The following is a 23,957-nucleotide window of genomic DNA, read 5'->3' on the forward strand; positions in this document are numbered from 1 at the left end:
CGTTTAATTTGTAATTATTCATTTTTTCTGTGTGGTCACAGTGATAGAATGCTTTCTTAAATTTTATACAGTTATAAAAGAAAATTTTGCATTTTCATTTTCTTTAAAGTAAGGTAAGTTTTAAAAAAATAGTCCATGTGTGTTTCAAACTAAGAGTGTTTGTCTTCCGTTTTACTTATTTTTTTTACATAATTACCTAGTAAATTTTGGCAGGACAATTTTTGCCTGCCTTCAGTTATAAAGTAAAGATAATTATAATTGACTAGGTACTAAAACTGTCCTGTCATATTTGTTGTAGTAAATAAGGTGTCTGCCAGAAGCTTTCTGTCGAGGAATTGTATATTCGAGCATGTTGGTTATGGCGTTTATGATAACAGTAAGCAACTCCGTTTATTAAATTAAAAGAAATTGATATATAGTGTTCCAAAAACACGCTAACCATTATTCTTCTGAAATCGAAAGTTATAAACCTGTATCTTGATATTCCTTTACTTGGACATTTCTAAAGACGGGAGCTGGACAAGTCTTTTAAAAACATTACGAAACAAACAAACTATAATAATAATAATAATAGTATCTTTATTTAAAGAAGGTTACATATTAAGAACATACAATAACAATCATATATATCTTATTTCCAAAGTGGCCTTCTGAAAAAGAAAATCGAACAACAACAAAAACAACAACAAAACAACAGGACATGCATTAGGTAGAAAAATGGAATGCATAAATATGTAATTTTTACGAATAGTACAAAACTCATATACTTTCGGACACGGCCCACTCAACCCAATTTTTTTTAAACATATATTATATTTGCATCATTTGTTCCGTCGGTTCGTTCATTTCGTTCGTTCATTTATTTATTCATTCATTCATTTCACTCACTCATTCATTTCATAATGAACATCAAGAATATGCTTTGTATTTTTCTTTAAAACAATTTAAGGTTATTAACATTACGAATATTTAAAGGTATATTGTTGCCATTATGTTCATGCCATTAATAAAAGAAAATGTGTCTTTAATATAATTTGTTTTAAGAGGTCTTGTCCATAATACAATATCTTTCCGTGAACCTATATCTTAAGTTATAAATTTTTTGTTGTCGGATAAAAAGTCAAACAGTTTGTCAATATACGTCGCTGTGCCCATGGTTATTTAAAGTTTTAAAAAAACAAGCACCCGCCGTGTGGTATTTTACATCTGTCAAGGAACCCGGTAAACCAATTTTAAAGTTTTCGAATAGATTTGTTTGACGGAGATCTTTGAGGTTTGCCTGTAAAATGATGGTTTTAGCAATTCGTGTTTGAACTTACAAACATTTTTATGTTTAGTTTTTGTTTCCTTTACCCCATATAATACAACAATAGTCCATAATGGGCAATATATATGCAATTGGTAAAATAATAATTTTTCAATTCAAAAGTGGCAAAAAATTCGATTTTTTTTTCCAATAAGGAATTTTTTTCCGTTAAGTTTTTTACAAAACATTGTCAATTTGGGCAAAGTGACAATTTTAAGTTTTATCTATGCAAATACCCAAAGACTTTTTGATTAGTTACTTTTCAAAGAGTATTTCGGTTTATCAAGAAATTAATTTTTCTCATAATAATTTACCTTTTTGTCTTGTTCCCCTTTACGCATCATTTTGATTTATCTGGATTTAAGGGCGCCATATTATTTATTTTGGGCAACCAAATTTTTAATGTTTTTTATTATAAATGATCTTGAAAGTTTTTATTTCTTAACTTTTTGATATATTTTCTCCGGACTCATAAAGAAGGTAGAATCGTCTGCCGACCTCAATAAATCAATTTTCATATCATTACCAATGAAAGCTATGTCATTTTTATGTATATTAGAAATAATTTAAAGGTCCTAATATTGAGGCCTTGTTGGAACACCGCGGAAATTATTTTTCATTGTTGATATTGTAGATCACCTAATCCTTTACCAGTTTGTTTTCTGTTAGAAAGATATGACATAAAAAAACTTTAACGGCATTTTTCAGAAAAATGATAAAAGTTTTAAGTTTATGCAAAAGTATTTCAATGGTCAACCAAATCAAAGGCTTTCTTTCTTTAAGTCCTAAAAATACAGTCCCTATAATTTTTTTTCCACTGTCAACATCTTTTAACCAAGTTATCTATTAAACTTATGAGTGCAGTATTACCTGAATGATTTTTACGAAATCCCCTTGATTGTTTATTATGAATAAATGTTCGTTTTTTTCAAAGAATGAGTGTATTTGTTTGGCAATATGGCGCTCAAATTAATTTGGATATAGTTTGACAAAATTGATATCGGTCGATAGTTATTTGCTTCATTCTTATCCCCGATTTAAAAATAGGTATAACTCGAGCTTTTTTTAAATCATCTGGGAAAATATTAGATTTAATACTATTATTGAAATTGATGCAATTATTTGTGTAATATAATCTCCACAATATTGATGATGTTTTGGTCCAATTCCATCTAATTCCTGTAGATTTTTTAATATTCAGTTTTTCAATAATAAGTTTTACTTCAAACGGTGTAATTAATTCAATATTAAATTCATGATGTATTAGCTTTTGGTCTAAAGTTTCTTTCAATTTTGAAAAATTTGTATTTGAAAACTTTTTTTTATGTATGACATTCGAGATATTGACAAAATCCTTATTTAATTCATTTATTAATATTAACAGTTCCGTAAATTTCTTTATTACCTGTCACTAGTCTGTCTGGCATTGTAATACAACATTTTTTATTTAGATTTGAAACGTCCTTTAAATTTTTTCCATAAAAATGCCGGGTCTTTGTTATTTTAATAGCATTGTTAAAGAAATCTCTTTTACTTTTTTTAATCATTGATGTTATTTTATTTCTGAGCAATTTGTATTGTTCATGTTTCCCTACTTTATGATAGTAATCGCGTTCATGTATAAGATATTTTATCTCATCAGTAAACCATTCTGGGCGGTGTTCACGTTTGATACGTTTTTCTTTTATTGGTGCATGCTTTTTCAAGATAGTATTTAAAATGGAGTAAAATAAGCTAAGGGATTCATTTCGGAGTTATTATGTGCTCGACTAATTCAAGATCGGATAAAACAAGGTCTGCCTAAAATCAATTTCATTGAAGTTTTTAAAACATCTATTTTAATCGAATTATGTTCATTAATCAATCGGGTACTACATGCTTTCGTTGATCTGAAATACCTATCGGATAATGATCACTTAATGAGGTATCAGAAACAAACGATTCAATAATATATATGCTACTGTTTGTATAAACATGATCTATAATTTTTTGGGTACGTTTTGTTATCCTAGTAGGATCTGTGATAAGCTGTTTCAAACCATATTTCGTTATCAAATCCCCCCATTTTGTATTGTCATATTTTTTCTTTTTATTCATTGGATAAAAGTTTATATTGACATCTCCTAGAATATGATATTCTATATTTGATATATCTATTATACTAAGTTGTTTTTCATAATCGTCAATCCAAGATTGGTGTACATTTGGTGGGCGATATATAAAATTTAAAAGAAAAGGTTTGCAATTTGGGTAAATAATTTCCAACCAAACAGATTCTAATTCGTCTGTTTCTATATCGTAACGGCGCCGATATGGTTGGAAAATTTAAAGGACGTTTCAAATCTAAATAAAAAAGGTTGTATTACAATGCCAGACAGACTAGTGACAGGTAATAAAGAAATTTATTATTTAAAACTAACCAACTAACTAACTAAAAAACAAAAGAAAAATAAACAAACAATTTTTTTTTAAATTTTTTATTTTATTGGTATAAAATATCCTATTATTAGAATCAATGTTGATCACTTTATTTTCTACAATATTTAAATGAACACATGCGAGGGCGTAATAAAAAGCATGTTCATATTTTAATTTCCTTATTGGTGGTGCATTAATATTTGAGCTGACCATCTGGTAAAATTATATATCCAACATTTTATCCTCCTTGATAAAACCTTATGCATGAACTTCCTTATTTTTAAGATGGCATCCACTTATCTCTTTTTCCCCATTCTGTATTAGTTCAAAACTGAAAAAAAGTTTATTCACTGGAAAGTAAACAGTGTCATATGAAATTTATGTGTTGGTCATAGGAACAATCATTTTCCTATTTTGGAATTCACGTAGAATAGTAAATTGTGTCAATTTTGGTGATAAAGATTAATGTCCATAGCTTTGAATAACGTGACACTTGTTTGTTCATGATATATAGAGGATATTTGTTTGTTTGTGTGTAAGATGAAATTTTATTTCATCGAGTGGGCTTTAAAAAACAGTATTCTCACGAGTGGCGTAGCCACGAGTGAGAATACTGTTTTGAAAGTTCACGAGATGAAATAAAATTAAATCTTACACAACAAACAAACAAATTTTCTTTTTATTTTATGCTAAAAAACAAGTTTAAACGAAATTTTCATGACATTAACGTAAATATTAAAAAAAATCTGTGTTTCCCCATTGAGAGCCCCATTTAGTCGGAATTTTCTCATTAAAAACATGAAGTCTTGAGCTGTAAATAAGTCGACAATCAACGTTAAATGACAGTGATATTATTTATTTTGTTTAAAAAAAATATAAATGATCGCTTGTTTTAATAATAAAAAACAACAATTCTTGTAGGAGAAAAATTCCAACCATCCATCCATATTTCTGTTACTTACTGGTATTTTATATTAGAACCTGGCTTTGTTAAATGTAAGCGCAGCCATTTTTTAAAGTTGTGTATTTCACGGGAGGAAAATAATTTGTGTTTGATTCAGAGGGATATCATTTGGATTTGTTAGTCATACACCTTTTTTAAAAGAAAGAAAACATATTTGAGGATTGAAACAGACAAAAAAAAAAGTGTTGACAGATGTGAAAACATTCAGAAAAGGAGCTTGGAAAATGGAAAACTTGGAAGCTTGCTCGAAACGCTGGGTGGTTTAATTGTTCTACGAGGTGATAGCTGTCATTGCTTTCAATTTTTCATAAAGCGTACGGCAGTTATTGCTCGTAGGATAACTTTAATGTGCCCAAATGTCACCAAGAGCAGTTTGCATGTGGAAGGAATGTATTTGTCAGACTGTAAAAATGAAACAAAAAATTTAGAGATGAAATTTGGCGATTGGAATTTGAATGAATAGAAGTAAGTTTTCTTCTTTTTATTACATTTGACGTTTAAGTTGATTATCAATTTCAGCTTTGCGATTTCTTTAAACAGCCTGATATTGTCAGAATTGTCAGTAAAAATAAAATTGAGGTACCACATGGGGAAAATCTTAAAAAAGTAGTTTCGTCATTGAAAAAAGTGAAATTATATTTTGATAATTTTCACAGTGAAATTATCAAATATAATTTTCACGGATAAATCAGTAATCCACTGAAAAGCATAAAATAAATGGTTATATTATCTATAAAACAGAAACAAATGGTGACGTGAGTCAATGTGGTGGAAGAACTCCAGGTAATGTATTCAACAAGAATCAAATTTTCTTCTATGCCCCCACATTAAATATTTACTAATTTAGAGATCAATATTCTGACATGTAAAATTACAAGACAGATCTGCTGACTTTTTTCTATATTAATTTAACAAGGACTTTCAATGAAATACACGAAGGAGAACAAAGTGACTTAACTTTACATAATTCTTATCATGTTATGACATAAAATACATTTTAACATCTTCATCATTATAAGTCATAAAATTTCAATCGTACTAAGGATAAGGGAATAATCAAATGTGCTAGAGCTTAGTGATTAATTTTAGAATTAACGTTTGTTTCAAATTCGAACAAATTATATTTGAAGCATGGACACACATAAGTCGTTGCTTCTTTTCTTTATCATTTTACTTTTGTATATTTTCTATTTCTTTAATCATGTGTCTCATAATACCATGCATATCTTTTCAGCTGTTCGTATCTGCAAACACTCGAAAGAAACTATGGTTACTAAAGTTTTTATAGAAACCGCCGATGTACCTCAACGTCAGATAAATATATGTAAATGCAATGTAACACCAACATTTTTTAACAGCAGCGTTTCATTAGATTTCCGGAAATATTCGCCGAAAAGTGAAAAAGTTTATTTCAAATTACACGACATAGTGCTGAACAAAACAGACGAACGTGCTAACTCAACTTTTACTAAAGAAAATGAGCTGGTTTTGGAAACAGGATCTGATTTTAACATGAAGGATGTTTGTCTTATTATATCTACAGGTAAACTGTTTCGGCGCAGTAGTGTCAAATAAAAAAAAACAAGAAAAAAAACAAAAAAAAAAACAAAACAAAAACATATTAATATCAAACGGTTTTGACATTATTCTGAGCTGATCATACTATTGTTGAAATAAAATTGATAATTTCCTAAATGCACATTTAATAAACAAGTACATTTTCATTAGGCAAATCACTTGTTCAAATAGTTTGAAGTAGATTGCCAAATTAATTCAAATCAAAATCATTCTTTTCTTCTACATAAATGAAAAGATTTTTCTGCTTGAATTTCCTCCTGTTCAATATTGAAGGTTAAAAGTTTTAATTACAGATGGTAAAACAAAATTCAATATATCCTGTGAAGAGTCACAATTGGCTGTTACACAATCCACGGTTCAAGAGATTACGATTAGTGAACTTAAGACAAGTACAAATTCAACATTAGAAAATAGCAGTGATGTAGATATCTGTACTATTGGTATGATGCGAAGGGCTTAAATAAAATTTCTATATAAACTTGAACTTGTTGCAATTTTTATAATTTGCTACAAAAGGTTGATTTTTTGTTTATTTCAAGAGTTTGTTGTTCCTGTTTTGATATACTTATATGTGTTTTAAAGTTTTAGTGGTGCACAAAGAATGCACAATTTTTCAAAAGAGTACAAAACAATATCACAAAAAAAATATTTTAATTTTACATGGAATGAGATCATTTATGATCTTAATTTCTTCAGAATTTTTTTTCTATGTCATGCATTTTAGTAAACCTTAAATCGTTAATCAGGAAGAAAAATGTTGCACTTGAAGATATATGATGCTTTATTTGAAATACTGATCAATATCTTTTTTAATGTAAAATTAACATCTTTTGAAAACAGTAGAGATTATGCGTTACATGTTAATCTCTACACACTTAAGGTAAACTCAATATGAATAAATAGTGTCTGCCCCTCAACCCAGGGATCATGTGTTCGAGCCCTAATCGGGTAAGACCATGTTTCTTCATATGACACCGGTACTGGTTGGTTCCAGGAAGCGGACTCGAAATTCATTAATATAAGCATGGTTTGTGCAATCTCTTATATTATTCAAAATAGACAAATTCAGTAAAACAAATCCAAGATACCAATAAATATCTGTGATAAAGATATTGTACCGAATAAATGGGCGTAGCAGATCTTTAAAAAGAGTTGAAATTCAATTACAGTGTCGACTAGTTATTTGGATTTATCAGTTATTATATGCAGGGGAGCCAAGAAACAGAAGAAAAATGTGAGGACACCAAAACTATCACAGGAAGAGAATGAAACATCTGCAAGAAACGACGGAGGTGATAATGATTATTATATGACAGAGAATCCTTTGTATAACATGACTGAACCCATAATGGACAAAAATGAGTCCCCTCTATATTAGCTTGTACTAAAACGTGCACCGAATGATGAACAAAGAATGGAAGCATATGATGATAATCCAGACTTACCAAATATTTTTACTCAACCTTTGGTTTTCCAGCAGACTGGCGATAATAATATAGCTGACTTTGAAAAGTTTGGTGACGCTACTGACAGTGGGTACACTGAAATCGTAAACGTCGATGTTGTCAGTGGTCTTTACAATCAAAGGAATGATGTTTAAAACTAACCGTAATACCGTCATTTAATTCTACATGGTGTATTTATGATAACAGAAAAGTTTACTTCAGAAATGCTTTTCTTCTTTATTTGTTTTACAATTTTGGACCTTAATTATGCTATTGACATGGAATGGCAAGTTAATGTTTTATGATGACCATCTTAGGAATACATCTGCATATTTTGATACAAATTAAAACGTATTATTTTTTACTATTTAATTCTGCTAGTACCAGTCTCAGTAAGCGGAATTGCTTGTATCAACCATACAGGCTCAATTGAAGCGAGCAAACAATGTATTACGGGCCGACCAATGCGGTTCTGTTATTTCACATAACTCTAGTTTTCAGACGGAAATATATATCGGATACAGTTAGCCGTTTTTATATTTGAAAGTAAGAAAATTACACCACATTCCAAAATATTTACAAACGAAATCAAACAAGAGCCATGTCAACATGGCCATCCCCCGCCGAATGTGTTTGCTCATTGGAAGAATGTATATGTAGTAGAGTGGAATAATTCCATTTTAAGAGGTCTTTTGGTAATGAAAACTGATGGCTATAGTGATTGCAGATTTGAAACCTATGTGAATACTGATGGCTGAAAATAACAAAGGGCAATTACTGAAAAATAATGCAGGTAAGGTTATCATTCTTGTGTGCTGCATCCCTCCTCAGTAAAATCTATCCACCTATGAAGTTTCAAGTTGATACCTTCAAATACTTTTTGAGAAAAAAATTGAATTGAAAAATTAAGTATGAAAAAAGAACAAAGGGCAATAACTCAAAAATTATAAAAGGTAGAGTTATCATTCTTGTGCAGTGCACACCTCCTGAGTGAGATCTATGCACCTATGAAGTTTCATTTTGATATCTCAAAGGCTTTTTGAGTTATGCTCTGGAACAAAAATTTAATTTTGAAAATAACAAAGGGCAATAACTCAAAAAAATAATGCAGGGTAGAGTTATCATTCTTAAGCACTGCACTCCTCCTCAATGAGATCCATCCACCTATGAAGTTTCAAGTTGATACCTCAAATACTTTTTGAGATAAGCTCTGGACAAAATAGCATAAAAAAAAACAAAGGGCAATAACTCAAAAATTCAATTTTTGAGTTATTGCCCTTTGTTTTTTTCATGCTATTTTGTCCAGAGCTTATCTCAAAAAGTATTTGAGGTATCAACTTGAAACTTCATAGGTGGATGGATCTCATTGAGGAGGAGTGCAGTGCTTAAGAATGATAACTCTTCCCTATACAATTATTGTATAGGGAAGAGTTATCATTCTTGCGCACAACATTCCTTCTCAATAAGATCTATCCACCTATGACATTTCATGTTGATATCTCAAACACTTTTTGAGTTATGCTCCACTCAGGTGAAAAATTAGGTATGAAAAATAACAAAGGGCAATAACACAAAAATTATGAAAGGTAGAGTTATCATTCTTATGCACTGCACACCTCCTGAGTGAGATCTATGCACCTATGAAGTTTCATGTTAATATCTCATAGGCTTTTGGAGTTATGCTCTGGACAAAAATCAATTTTGAAAAATAACAAAGGGCAATAACTCAAAAATTATGCAAGGTAGAGTTATCATTCTTATGCACTGCACTCCTCCTCAATGAGGTCTATCCACCTATGAAGTTTCTAGTTGATAACTCAAATACTTTTAGAGTTATGCTCCGGACAAAAATGTCGGACGGAAGGACGGACGGACGGACGGAAGGAAGGACGGAAGGTCGGACGGACGGAGACTATTTCTATATCCTCCGCCGAAATTTTTCGGCGGGGGATAATTATAAAAATGAGCAAGTAAAATCAAAGTTTGATAGCTCCAAGCAAGCACCTTTCGATATACACTTGTTTCCCATTAGAGCTCGTAAAAAATCAATAACCTAGAGTATATGAACAATTGTTCTGTAGGAAATGTACCAACTAACTCAATCTGCTGACTCCCCAAACCATGGAACGCTCTTTAAAAGCCTCGCAGTCAACTGTTGGATGTTATGTAGTGTCATTTAATAGAAATAAGACTTTTTCAGATAAAGGTTTTAGTACAATAGGCTCAACATTGTAAAATAAACGACCAAAGATTAAGCAAATCTGTAGAAGTTTTTAAGAGACAATTGAAAACTTATTTCTTTAAGGACTTCTTTGTCCATATTCTCAGCAAGGAATTATTGTCAGATATAAACGGTGTTCTATAAACTGTAGTGTATTGAACTGTGAATAGGAAATTACTGTATATAATTACTGGACTGTAAATATAAAAATTGTTTCGCCAATATATTTTTTTACTTTTTATTCCATGATGTAAATGTATAGTAGTGTGTATTTTTATTCACTAATGTTAATGACTTTTAGATGTTGTAGCGACATTAAATATGTTTGTACGTAGAAATAGGCGTTTAATTAAATTTTCAAGTTTCAGGTTTCATGTAGATAAAGTGTATAGTTGCTCTTATTAAAATATTAACATATATGTATTAAAATGAAGTTAGCATTAAAGTTAGAATGTAGACATTCACTTCATATTTACGGAATCGAAACTGATGATAACATTAAATATAGACGGTAAATGATTAGTAAATCAATATCAGAAAATAGAGTTCTTAATAAACTTTTAGTTAAAAACAAATATGTCAGGCTGTAAAAGAGCACGTCAGTATTGTCGTGAATTTGTAACATGATAATGGGAAACGTCTTCCTCGTCTTTATGACCAGAAAACTTGCTAGCATTACCAATTGTATTGTATACATCAACAACCGCTACTTTCATTGGTCCTGCGTTATCTAAATGGTGATATTCATTAAATCCCTGGAATGATTGAACAGTAGCTGCACTAGTTGTATCATACGTGTTTTCATTGACTGCTGAATTATCATTTTTTTTAGTAGCGTCCACTGTTTTGGCTTTATTAGTTGGATTTCTTTTCTGGCCAGATGACGCGCAGGTTGAATAATCGTAGTGGTTTCCTTTGTTGATAAACTGTTTTGAATCAGAATACCGTTTTAAATCGCCAGTATTTACATGCTTGTTATGTTTAACAGATTCTGCATAATGATACTCATTATCTGAATTATCTTTATTCGTTTTGGTATCTGCTGTTTGGTACATTGGATTTTCTGTCATGTAATAATCGCCATCTTCCTCTTCATTACTTTTCTTTGTGTCACCTTGGATGGCTATTTTTGGCTGTTTATTTCTGTTCGTAGATCTTCTGTAAAATAGAAATTTTGCAGCTTGAAACAACAACTTTTTATAAGAATTTCCACTTCATCTTCAGACACTTAAGTTTTTTCTTTCAACAGATGAAATAAAAACTACACCACAAACTGCCTTCACTTCTGATCCTCTCTCAAAAACACAATCTTATTTAATTACAATCATTTTTATCTTGCTTAGTGCATATGCATTTTGTACGTTGGCGTTAATGCTTTATCACGAACATGTCACAATGATAATTCAATCATAACCGCCAAATGAATACATCTGCAAATGTTTCCAAATTCAAATTCTGACCATTTTCAAGATAACTGCTTAAGTCAGTGCTAGGGGCGTGAACGGTAGCTTGCATTTACGACTTCTGTACATGAAAAGGCTTAATCAAACCGGACTTGCAACATGATTAATTTTGTGATTTGGTGCGTTCGTTAATGTTTCAATACTTTTTTGAATCGAGTTGCACATTTCATGAGTGAATATCATAGCTATGTAAGGGGTCTGGACTTCTCTACATTTATTTTTAAACTTGCTGTTAATTTATTCTTAAATATGTCAGTCAAATGACATAACAGAAAAATTCAAATAAACAATCAGTCTTATATTATATAAGCCTAACTTATAACCTATATAATGAATTTATTTTTTTAATTTGGAAAAGTTTTTTAAAAGTATAGTTTTCATATTCACTTAAAAGAATATTACAAAACAAAATTATTTAAAAAACGACAACAACAACTGTAGGACCCTTTCACCTCCATTTTGGAATTTACTTTATTTCTTAAATTAGGATAAATCTATGTGGGCATATATACATATCAAAATACAAAATGAAGATAATATGAACAAGTATCGAACTAACCTTCTGCAAATTATAACGATAAGTATTACAACTGCCAAGCAGACGAAAGCAGCAATAGATGCAGCAACAACTGGTACTGAAATTCAAATCATTGCTATATTGATAATTGTGAATGTACGTTAAGATAATACAGTGGTAACTTCATTGGTGCTAATGAAATCTGAAAGTTTCTTTCATACATGAAAGAGCATAATATATTCGAGCTCAAAATATTTAAATGTTTATTTGAGTGTACGTGTCTTCGCAGAGAACAGTGCATCATAATTAAATGTTGTAACGATATACTTTCAGCAATATTTCTGTTAACAGGATTTTGCGCGTTAGTAAAATATGAATCAGCAAATAAATCAAAAACACTTTGAATGCTAATTTTCTCTCTTATCACTGAATACATACTAATGATGTTAATTTCGTCTTTGTCAGTTGTTTTCCTGTTATATTTCTCCGTCACAACACTTGAATTAGGGTATGACGTTGACGTTGATATTGACGTTGATGAATTTTGTTGCGTTGGATCGCATTTAACGTTGAAAAAAGTATCTGAAAATATATAGGTTTTGATATTGGCATTGTGTAAGAAATATGGCACGAGGGTAAAAACACATTTCCCAATAATTCTTGTTGATGAGGAAAATATAGTACATAGTAAGAAACTATAATATCAAGGGGCAGGACGTAAAGTGGTAACATTCTTAGTCCAAGCGAGAAAATTGGTTGCAAACTTGACAAAATGGCTATGCTTTCTATTTTCAAGTGTTCCAAAATAAGAATCAAATGTTTACTGCAGAGAGTGAAAGGAAATCAAATAACAAGTATACAGAACGCACAGTTTTAAGTGATTTTCCAAAAAAGATATTCTTTCTATTTTCAAAAGTGTTCTACAACGAACCAACATTTTGAGTGGTATTCCATCTATTACCATCCGCCACATAACGATTTGTACCAGGCAAATAACGATTCGTCACGAACAACGTTGACTGGTTTGAATGACTTGATTGCATTTTAAGTTCACACTTGGTTAAGGGAGAAATTAATGATTTTATCTTGATATACATGGTTGAGTGAATGTGGTTGTAACACTTACATATGAATGTAAGTCAATCTCATCTTGTCAGGGAGTTGTTGACTAAGTTTATGCCAATATATTTAGTAAAAGCCTAACTAAATTAAGTAAATTTATAGATATAGAAGTAAATGAGTACATCATTTATATACTTATTATTATGTTTGTAAAACCGAAAGTACAAAATGTATACCTCTGACATTTATTTGGATTTGATTATTATTGTACATCGGTGGGCGTTTTAAAATTGACATATTTACAATCGTGATTTTACCGGAATACACTTTCTTTTCCTTTCGATGTCAAATATATTTATATTCGTAATATATTGTACAGAGATTACACCATCTGTTTTTGTTTAAGTTTAAAATCACGCGTAATACTTTCAATACTTATTATCAATAATAACCGAGGTATTCCCATTGTTATTAATACTCTATCGGTCAGTTATTAATTTGTGTCTAAAGGCTATGTAATCATTTGGCACGGGCATTGATTCAAAGATCTGGAATAATATGAATATTCACATGATTGCAGATAATATTGACAAAATGACATGTATTTGGCAGAAAAGAGTTCAATTAGGACTTTATTTTATATTCACGGAATTCCAATATTATCAAAAATCATTTATAAACCTAGTGCCACACAAAACTTATTCAATTAAATGATATGTAGAAGTTACCTGAAGTTTTTTTCATACCTGAGGAAACCATCAAGCAAACACCTTCATATGTGTAATTTTTATTTGTAAGGACAGAAAGCGTAAGACTTCGATCCCCTGTTGTGAATGTATGTTTCTCTCCTGAATCTATTTCATTACTGTTGGCTTTAAAGCTTAAGCTTTGAGGAACCATACCATCAACAAAAGAGAATGAAATATCAACGTCTGAAGTGTTTGAAGTTATCGAACACTCACAAAGTGTCTGCTGAAATCTTGGAACTCCTGTTGTTGTTATGTAGACAATTTTATGTTTCGTCAAGGTGTTGATTTTACATATTTCTACAACTAGATGTAACAAAACAAAAAAACGTTTAAGAAATATTATAATCGACATCATACTTTGAATGTAAACTTATCCAGCAGTATATACATGTATATTCCAAATAGAAATAACAATGTTGTAATTATTTTGCATATTTATTAAATTTTATTTTTGAACTAGTTTACCCTTAGCGTTTTCTTCCAGGAAAGGAAGAAAACTTATCGTCTCATTCTGCAATTTTATGCATATTTAAAAACACCGATTATAATATCTTAAACAACAACAACAAACAAAACTTTATAGTGTTCGGCTTGATCTGATAGCCTTAGAACTGTTGGTATTTAGTGGAATTGTAATCCGAGTACTGACATAATATCCCTTTTATATAAGTGAGAACATAAGACATTGTATTCTCACTTCGATATATACTAAGTAATCTTTTTTAATGGCATTGCCTCATTATGATCAATTTCTTTTGCCAAAGTTCAAAAGGTATTGAGCGGACACAAACTTTGAAGTGTCACTTTGATCTTTATCCAAGGAATCCAAATGTGTGCTGTGAATATTGCCGTAATATGGTTAAAACTTCTGCGAAGAAGTTTCTACTTCATTCCATAGTTTAAAAAAATACCGAAAAGACATAACATTGCTAAGGGACTAGAGGACGACAAAGGGCATAACATTTTACGCTGGAATTCTTTTGGGTACATTAAAGAGAGTGGGAGGGGAAAATGATCTTAATTGATTACAAAAGCACACTTATTATTTAAAAATCTCTGCTATCAATAGCTCATATTGTCGATATTCAGTATTCGCGTTACATTTATATATTTTTGACGGACTTTAAAAAAAAAATGCACATTATCTCAAGTTGTTATCTTGTTTTATATCTGTCGTAATTAATGCACTAGAAGTGCGTAAATCTTAAAAGTATTCTAAAGCAAGCGTAAACGGATGCATGATCTCCATATGGAGTCCTATCTATCTTAACATGTACATGTATGCGTCTTTTAATAACGTACTGCATACAAAATCTGAAACACACTCGATTAACAACGAGATTTAAGAGATAGTACATGGTAGCTCATTATTGCAAAGAAAAGTAAATATTAGTTTATGTATATATATGTATATATCTTTATGTTTATACGAATGGGCATTTACCGCGGACGTACCTGTTTTATATTCATCGTCACAATGTCGTGATTGACTGCTTGAATCTGAAATATTAATCTTAGTATAATAGTTCCTTATTACATAGTTAGTACTACCATATTCATTATCAGTTACTTAACTGCAATTTCATTTTTTAGTATTATGAGTAAACAAGTCGGTATGATGCAATGACGTAAAAAGATTTCCCAAAATAATTCATAGGATATTTCGTAGTTAACATCAAACAGTGAAGTTTTGAATCGATTAGTTTTATAAATTACCCATTTCAATCGTTTAATTCGCCTATGACATAACTAAAATGAGTTTACTTACCATCTATACAACATATGATAAGGAAGTAGAAGAATAAAATCATCATTCGTATCCTTGTTTCAACAAATAACATAACTTTTATCATAAAGAACTAGTTAACCATTTCAAAATACCTCACATAAAATTGTTTCCAATACAAAATACATAAAACAAATTGACTCGACGTTTTACTTATAGATTTTAAATAGTGATATGGTTGAGCGATTTTTGTATATAACCATATCCTACCTTTTCATGTAATATGTATTTCTATATTTAGATTTACCTCGGGTAACTGCAATACTGAATGTGTAAATAATTTTACATTCTAGTGACATATATCGTGTTCGTTAATTATTGTTTGTATGTTTTATGCCGAGTTCGTCTTACCGACTTTCCTGGATAACAAATTAATAATACCAGTATAAATATAAAAAAATACAGATGCCTGAAACACGAGTTAGCCGTTGTACGTATATTGGTCAAAATACGTAGACGTGCCAGCGGACAAAAAATAGTTATGCATCTTACATAGAAATGCCCGTTATTAAATAGGTAAAAAGAAAAATAGTTAAGTTTACCTCTCACCCCACCCAGCTTGACTAAGCATATATTTTATTGATAAAATATAAGTTAAGCAAAATTACATGTTTCATTATAAACAAATAAGGTTTAAATCAAACTGATTTTTCATTTTATTGCTACCGAGTATTCTCCCTTTTCCAGAAATTTTAATTTATCTGAATGTCGTTTTGATTCAACATGTGCTCCTATCAGTGCAATATTTGGTGTCTCAAGGATGTGCTTATACAAGCATATCAATTTTAAAACAATTGACTCAATATTATTATTTCTAATAAGCGTCTGTGTTTTAAAGGAAACAACTAAGATGAAATCAATATTTTATCTTACATGGCAAATTTAAATTAACAACCATTTTTACTGATTTCTCCATTATCTTAATTTAGCCTTTTGTGTAATAAAATAATGGAGAAAAACTATTTAGGATATATATATTCGATTTGCTCTTCCATGGGTATGCAGTTTATTTATGTTAAAGTGAATCAACACATTTTAAGGACTTAACATGTGTGACAGCTTACAGAAGTTACGGTTATCGAAAGTATCGTTAAACATAATTTTAAAAGAAAGTGTGACATAAAGTTGGATAAAATAACAAACAGTGTATCAGAAACAAAGTGTGACATTCAGTTGGACGAACAAAGTCCACATTGTCCATAGAATGTGTGACATAAAATATAAAACAAAGTCCTGGAATACATAAGTGAAATATAACATGATGTGACATTTGACATGAAAAAAAACATGATAAAGATTCAGTAAGGAGGGTGATGGAGAGGAAAGAAGAAAAATCTCTCTAAGTTAATAGGTGAAAAAACGATTACATCGAATTCAGACCAATGCTTGAGTAATAACAAACTAGGAGTAAAATAAGAGAATATGTGAATGGGCCCATCTAACAAAAACAAACTAATTATATCATTACATTTCATCGATTGTTTTTTTTATATATAGAATTTCAATTTAAAGATACATATGGAGAAAAGATAATAGACAGACTACTGTTCTAGCCGTGTGAAAATACAAGATCAGTCAACTAATGTCTTAGCAAGGTAAAGTAGACAACAAAATCAGAACAATCTCTAGCAGGGATCGGCTTTAAAAATAGCAAAAATCTTGTTGCTTCTTTTCATTTTATTTTAAAGACACATATAGATAATAAAACATTATATACATTATGTACAACATCTCTTGGGCTAAATATGACATAAAATATCACAATTTTATGTCCATTGTAATAGCAGTAATCATGATTCTAGATTAAGCAGCATGATATTTTACAATATCTAAATACGTATATGCTAAATGAAGGTAAAATATAAAGGGCTAGGTTCACTAATGGTCAAATTTGGCCCTGTCTCAGAATTAGCTCAAACCTCAAACATATATATGTATGAGAGCACTATGTCTAACGTTGTTAAACACCATTTATATTTGCAAAAACATCAGCTAGGCGTTACCGTAACAATTATCTATCGTGAAATGTTTTTTTCAAATTTCAAGGAATTACGTTTAAAATCAGATACAAATATATTATAGTTTTATGCCAGTCAAAAGCATTAACACACAATTCACAAATATAAACATTTTAAAATATTTCATTATAGATTGATAAATATCAGTTGCATACTAACGGTGTAAATTCTGTAAATATTAGTTTTTTTCATGATTTTATTTAAAATTTGTTCTTACTTAATCAAAATATATTCCATTTTGAAATATTTAAATGAGAAAAAATGCTTGAAAATAGTTAATAGTTTTATATATCATCACGTTACCATGGTTACTATTAAACTGTGTTACAATGGTTCTTTAAATTACACCATAAATAAGAATTGACAATGCTGTATAATTACATTAACATTTCGAAGCATTAAAACATAAATGGCCTATCCTTAAAATGCTTTGAAATTATTTGTGTATACACAGTCAGTTCACCTATATATAGTTGGGACTAAGATTTATTTAGGATGTTCACAGTCTTAAATGTTAGTTCACATTGCTAACTTAAAAAGCAAAGGATTTCTTCATGAATCCCTTTTTTATTTACAATTCAATAGTTTTACATAGTTATGCTTTTTATCTGTATATTTGTTCTTTTTCAAAAGAAAACATACCTAATCCAAACAATTTAATATTGGTCAGATTTGAGTTTATCATATAATTACAGGTGCGCATGCGGTGAACTTATCTAACAAAACTCTAAATACATGTACACTTAAAATACACTCTATTAATTAAACTTAAAATACACTTTATTAATTCTAAAACATAACTTTATAAGCTTCGCAAATTCTATGATTCATTTAAGTCACATGTAATTTCAATTTTAGATTTAAGAGAGCTAATGCCTTTAACGTCATATGAAAAGACAAACTCGTGTGTGTTCCTTAATCATAAGGCAAAGTTAGTCTAGTTCATTCATTCAAAGTTCATTCGTCTGTTTGTAGTGTTTCGTACATCGGATCAGTTGTGTTAGCTTTATATCTTTCATAGTCATTTGACGAATTCTTACGGTGTATGCCGTCACCAAAACTACCTTTTCGAGGCGTATTTTATACTCGTTTTCCAAAGTGTTTGTGTCCGATTGTGGGTTACTAAGGTTTAAATATTGGCTAAAAAGAAGTGAAATAAATTATGGAAATGAATTATAATAAAAACCATCTTCGTGTCGTATTGAACATGCGTTATATTGCGACGAACTGTATATATTACAGACACATGCTTTAGTTTTATTAAAAAGGTTCTGCAAATGACAGTTTTACCGTGAAAGGCACCAGTTACATTTATCAATAAAATTAATGTTTTTGTTACATATCAACCATTTTGAGAGTTTCAAATCATTTTATCAAAATAATGTTCAATTCTTGATACAATATTTTATCCTTTGTATATCGAGTCTAATTAATCATAGTATTGTCTTGAAGTAAGTTTCTAGGTAAATTTCTGATCGCCACTCCTGGGACAGAAAACATTAAACTTTATATAACTGCAAATCGGCTCTTACTCGGCAGTAATTAGTGTAGCCGCTTTTTCATGAAGAAACCAGTGCTGATAGTGAAAATTGTGATTGGCATATTTTAATTAGCCAGGTCAGGTGTTTCTAAAAAGGCTGATTACACTGTAGCAATGTGAGGATACATTCAAATTTATTACATAGATAATACACGTAGAGCTCTGCTGGTAGAGACAAATGAGAACACAGTAACTTTTTGATATCCTTTTAACTCTAAGAAAAATGTTAATTATTAATTGCTGACTGTTTATATTTTCTAGAAAAAGTAAGCAAAACATTATTTTGTTTCATATGACAGGAATGAATTGCATTAACAATCCTAGGTATTGTTGAAAATTCATTGTTTTACATGCCAGATTAAGTAATTGGACCCCATCTTTGTTTGTACGTGACTGCTGGGAAAAAATAATGTTATGCTTAATTAAAGAGGTGACACTTTCTATATTTTTATCTGATATCGAGTTGTAAGAGCCGATTTGCAGTTATATGGGTAAGAGTTCGATAAGACTCCCTACGGTCGTCTTAATACGAACTCTTACCCATACATATCAAGCTTGGAAGATACTTACTTATCTGCATTGTGTTCATCGATTATGTATTGTTTTCTTTATTCAAAATTAAATATATTAATGATTACTTATGTGCTATTTATGACATTCGACATTTGCATTTTTTATTGTTATTTAAATTTTGTGTATTTACCTTTTGCCATGTGAATTATTTGTTTCTGTATAAAGATGTTGGTACGTATCACCTGGTGAAGCATTTCTTTGCCTGTTCAGACCTTCATAAACATTTTGGTCAGGTATTTCATAAGTGTTAGTATCACATTCACGTTGCTCTGTGTTTGGTACTAAGTCCGACATTGAGACTTTATTTGATTGATTGCTTGGTCTCTGTTCTTCAATCACCCGATGCCTGAAATATACCAGACACTTGATCCATCATTACAAATATTGTTCTTAAAGGAAATGATGATAAAATTAATGCATTGTAATGTTATGGATGAGATGTAACTTTATTATAAGTAACACATGTACAATCGTTATTACCATGTACTTTTGAAAATGAAATCTTAATCAGAAACACATTTGAAACTGTTACTACTCATATTACATTTATACAAACACCTGTATAATTAAAAAGTTTGCAAAATTAATGTTTCTACAAATAGTAAGTAAACAATAACAGTACAATGTTCAATACTGTTAATCACTGGAATTAGCTACTGTTGCCACGTCGTTTTGAACATTATTTCGCAAATCCCACGATGTGTTTCAAATAGTTTATTATCTCAGTCATTTATCGCAGAACCAAAAGGCACACAGAAAAAGATAAAATAAAAAAAAAACGAATAAAACGAACCTTTTCATACATATAACGAAAATGATTACCAAGATGACAATGGCACTGCCACCAAGTACCGGTAACACAATTAGGGCTACAGTAAAGAATAAGTCGATTAATGAAAACATAATTTAAAAACAAAAGCAATGCAGTCACAAAATGTTCAAGCTTATTTTGTTTTGTTTTTGTAATACTGTTTAAAACAAAATTGTCAGACACTTATTGTATCTTGTTCGTGAAATATATTTGTAGGTTTTATTTATTACAGAAAATATGAAAATAAAGAACAACAAGGAAAGAATTCTTTGAAAACATATAAGTTAAGTTTAAGATAATTTTTTTTTAACTTTTATAAAAATGCTACAATTAATTAATTTATTTATTACTCTCACGTTTCTGTTATTTTTATCTTAATACACACTAAGTATATGGCTGTTGTCTTCGTCTGTTGTTTTTTCAATATACTTGTTTGTGCTTACTCTTGAACTTGAGTCAGGATCTAATGATGTTGACGTCATTGCTGTTGTAGCATGAAGCAATGGACTGTTACATAGAACATTAAAATATGTATCTGAAACAGGTTTTTTTAAATGTTAGTTATAATAAATATACAGAAAAAAATCACACGTGAAATCGCCGTCGGAACTCGAACCACGCAGTCTTTGGATTGCCCGCTCAGTATGCTTACCATTACACCACAGGGACCATTGCATCTTTTCTGCGTGCTTGTTGACATGATAAATGTAGATACTTTTTACTTTATGATCTGTGGATATGTTGTAAGTTTTGGTATTGTTATTGTAATTAAGGTTGCATTCTATCATTTACCACGACGTATAGTTATTTTGTTCTACTGATACAGGTGTATTTATATATATTCATGGCAAGCTTGATTGAATTAAAATGACTTGTTCTTTTCATTTAAATCAAGTTGAGTTGATGTTTTCCGGATATTGCACGGAGAATATCTCCCATATGCTTATCGTTAATGCCCATATCTCTGTCAAAAGCTTCTGTGACGGGCGTATATTGCGACAATGTTGCCATTTTTTAACTTATATCATGTGGGTATGTTGTAATATTTGGCATTGTAATTGTAAGTAAGGTTGCATTCTATCATTTACCACAACGCTATAGTTATTTTGCACTACTGATACTGGTGTATTCATATATGTCATGGCGAGCATTCATAGATAGTATCTAAGATTAATTGAATTAAAATGATTTGATTTCATTTTAATTTAAGTTTTGCACCTGGTCTTTTTTTATTGAAGGCATGCAAGACACTTTAGGTTGGTGAATTCGGTTAAAACGTTTTGTAACGCATGAATATAAGTAAATCTCATCTTGTCTTTTGCTAATTAAGCGTATCTTGATAAGAATTGTTTTTGTTTTATCAAACGATTAAGTTTTGCTCAAGACAGCAAAATGTTTTTTTTTAAAAATGTCTTTCTCATTAATAGATTATTGATTATTTAATCGGTCAGTTATAAAGACTAGGTTAATATTTGATATGAAGGATGAATATAAATACTGGAAAACATATAGAATGGTCACATAATTACATGATATTGGCAAAATGCTATCTATTAGACAAACAGAATCATGACCAAGACTGATTTCTGATTTTGTACTGCAAGGGATATCAAATTCATCAGTAAATCATTCATAACCAAGACATCTAGTACTAATTACACACAACTGAAATAAAGTTGAAATAATTTGTAGAAGTTAATCTTTTTCTATCATCATACCTGAGAAAATCATTAAGCAAGCACCTTCATATGTGTAATTATCATTTGTAATGACAGAAAGTGTTAGACTTCGATCCTCTGTTGTGAATGCATGTTGCTCTTTTGAATTTATTTCATTATCGATTACTCTAAAGTTTAAGCTTTGAGGAAGCTTATCATCAACAAAAGAGAATAAAATATCGACTTCTGAAGTCCTTGTAGTTATCGAACACTCACAAAGTGTCTGTTGAATTTTTGGAACTCTTGTTGTAGTCATGTAGACAATTTTGCGAACCGTCAAAGTGTTGTCTTTGCATATTTCCACAGCTAGATGTAACAAAACAAGAAACGCTCGATATCATACTTTTGAATGTAAATATATCCGGCAGTATATGTATTCTTAATAGAAATATCAATGGTGTATTTATTTTGGATATTTATTAAATTTTATTTTTGAAATAGTTCACCCTTGGCATTTTCTTCAAGGAAAGGAAGAAAAAAACTTATTGTAAAAATTTGCCTCGTATATCATTTCAGTGTTGTTATATTTTTCTGGTCCTTCGGGATCATTGATGCCTGCGCTATTAAGTGTTGAGAATTGACTACCGCTCAAGCCAGTGCTAGGGGGCGTGAGGGATGTTGCACTTATTTATTATCCTTCATGGACAGACTCAATCAAACCGAGTCTGCAATTTTCATGTAATTTGTTGTGATTAATGCTTCCGAGTGATCACTTTCTTTCCAGATTTTTATTGTCTCATTTGTTTCAAGATTTTTATTGTCTCATTCTGCAATTATGTGCATATTAAAAAACACCGATTATAAAATCTTAACAACAACAACTTTTGAATGGCATTGTCTCATTATGATCAAAATTTTTGCTTAAAGTTCAAAATATATAGAGCGAACATTACGATTAAAAGAAAAGCAAATATCATCTTATGTATATACATGTATATATTTTGTTCTGATATAAAAGTTTATTTATTACGAACGTACCTGGTTTATATTCATTGTCACAAAGTCGTAATTGACCGTTTAAATCTGAAATACATATCGTAGTATTATAAAAGTTCCTTATTACACTTATTACATACGACGATAAGCTTTTCACATATTAAGTATTACCATATTCTTGCTTTTAGTTCCTTAATTACAATTTCTATTTTTACTTATATAATTAGCCATTATGATGCAATGATGTAGAAAGATAAAACAAAATTCCCAAAAATGGGATATTTTGTAGTAAACATTACAAGTAAAGTTTTGAATCGATTAACTTTATAAATTACCTATTTCTATCGTTTAATGTGACTATGACATAGATAACATGAATTTACTTACCACGTATACAACATATGAGAAGAAAGATCAAGAATAAAATCATCTTTGATATCCTTGTTTCAACAAAAAATATAACGTTTTTTTTAGCTTAAACAAGTAATTAACTACTTCAAAATACCTAAGATAAATTGTTTCCAATACAAATGCCAAACTGACTCGACTTAAGTTGAGACAGTTGGATGGTTAAGTGATTTTTGTTTATACCTATATTCTACATTTTCATTTAATGTGTATTTTTATTTTTACATTTATTTCGGGTAAATGCAATATTGAATTTGTAAACATCTGTGCATTTCAGTGCTAAAGTTTATATATCACCTAACACAGCTAGATATTGCCTATTCATATATTCATAAAAATAAATAAATAAATAAAGAAATAGATAAAGTTAAATTAATTACTTGTTTCATCATAAACAGACTAATTTAAATCCAGCTAGATTTTTTCATTTCATCACTTAAACCG

At 30.1% G+C, this 23,957-nt stretch overlaps 1 protein-coding gene and 1 long non-coding RNA gene across 2 annotated transcripts; one reads left to right on the plus strand and one right to left on the minus strand.

The window, feature by feature from the left end:
* Positions 1-5,962: 5,962 nt before the first annotated feature.
* Positions 5,963-8,301, plus strand: LOC132738847 (uncharacterized). The gene is made up of 3 exons (XR_009626923.1): positions 5,963-6,231; positions 6,560-6,782; positions 7,476-8,301. It is a non-coding gene; the product is annotated as an uncharacterized LOC132738847 (long non-coding RNA).
* A 1,855-nt stretch (positions 8,302-10,156) lies between these two features.
* LOC132738855 (uncharacterized) lies at positions 10,157-14,022 on the minus strand. Its single transcript, XM_060726460.1, has 4 exons — positions 13,721-14,022; positions 12,351-12,494; positions 11,955-12,030; positions 10,157-11,090 (listed from the first exon to the last, which is right to left on the minus strand). Exons 1-4 carry the CDS (start codon positions 13,872-13,874, stop codon positions 10,532-10,534), a joined length of 933 nt encoding a protein of 310 aa, XP_060582443.1. The 5' UTR covers positions 13,875-14,022; the 3' UTR covers positions 10,157-10,531.
* Positions 14,023-23,957: the final 9,935 nt, after the last annotated feature.

Source organism: Ruditapes philippinarum, unplaced genomic scaffold (genome assembly GCF_026571515.1).
Source record: "Ruditapes philippinarum isolate M1 unplaced genomic scaffold, ASM2657151v2 ctg670_1_1_1_1, whole genome shotgun sequence".
In the NCBI taxonomy this organism is placed as follows: domain Eukaryota; kingdom Metazoa; phylum Mollusca; class Bivalvia; order Venerida; family Veneridae; genus Ruditapes; species Ruditapes philippinarum.

Excerpts from the sequence above, each read along its gene's own strand:
- LOC132738855 (XM_060726460.1), bottom strand. The coding sequence starts at position 13,874 with ATGGTTCCTCAAAGCTTAAGCTTTAAAGCCAACAGTAATGAAATAGAT. Across the intron at positions 12,495-13,720 it reads TTGCTTGATGGTTTCCTCAG|ATACTTTTTTCAACGTTAAA; the intron begins GTATGAAAAAAA and ends ATATATTTTCAG. Across the intron at positions 11,091-11,954 it reads ATCGTTATAATTTGCAGAAG|AAGATCTACGAACAGAAATA; the intron begins GTTAGTTCGATA and ends TCTATTTTACAG.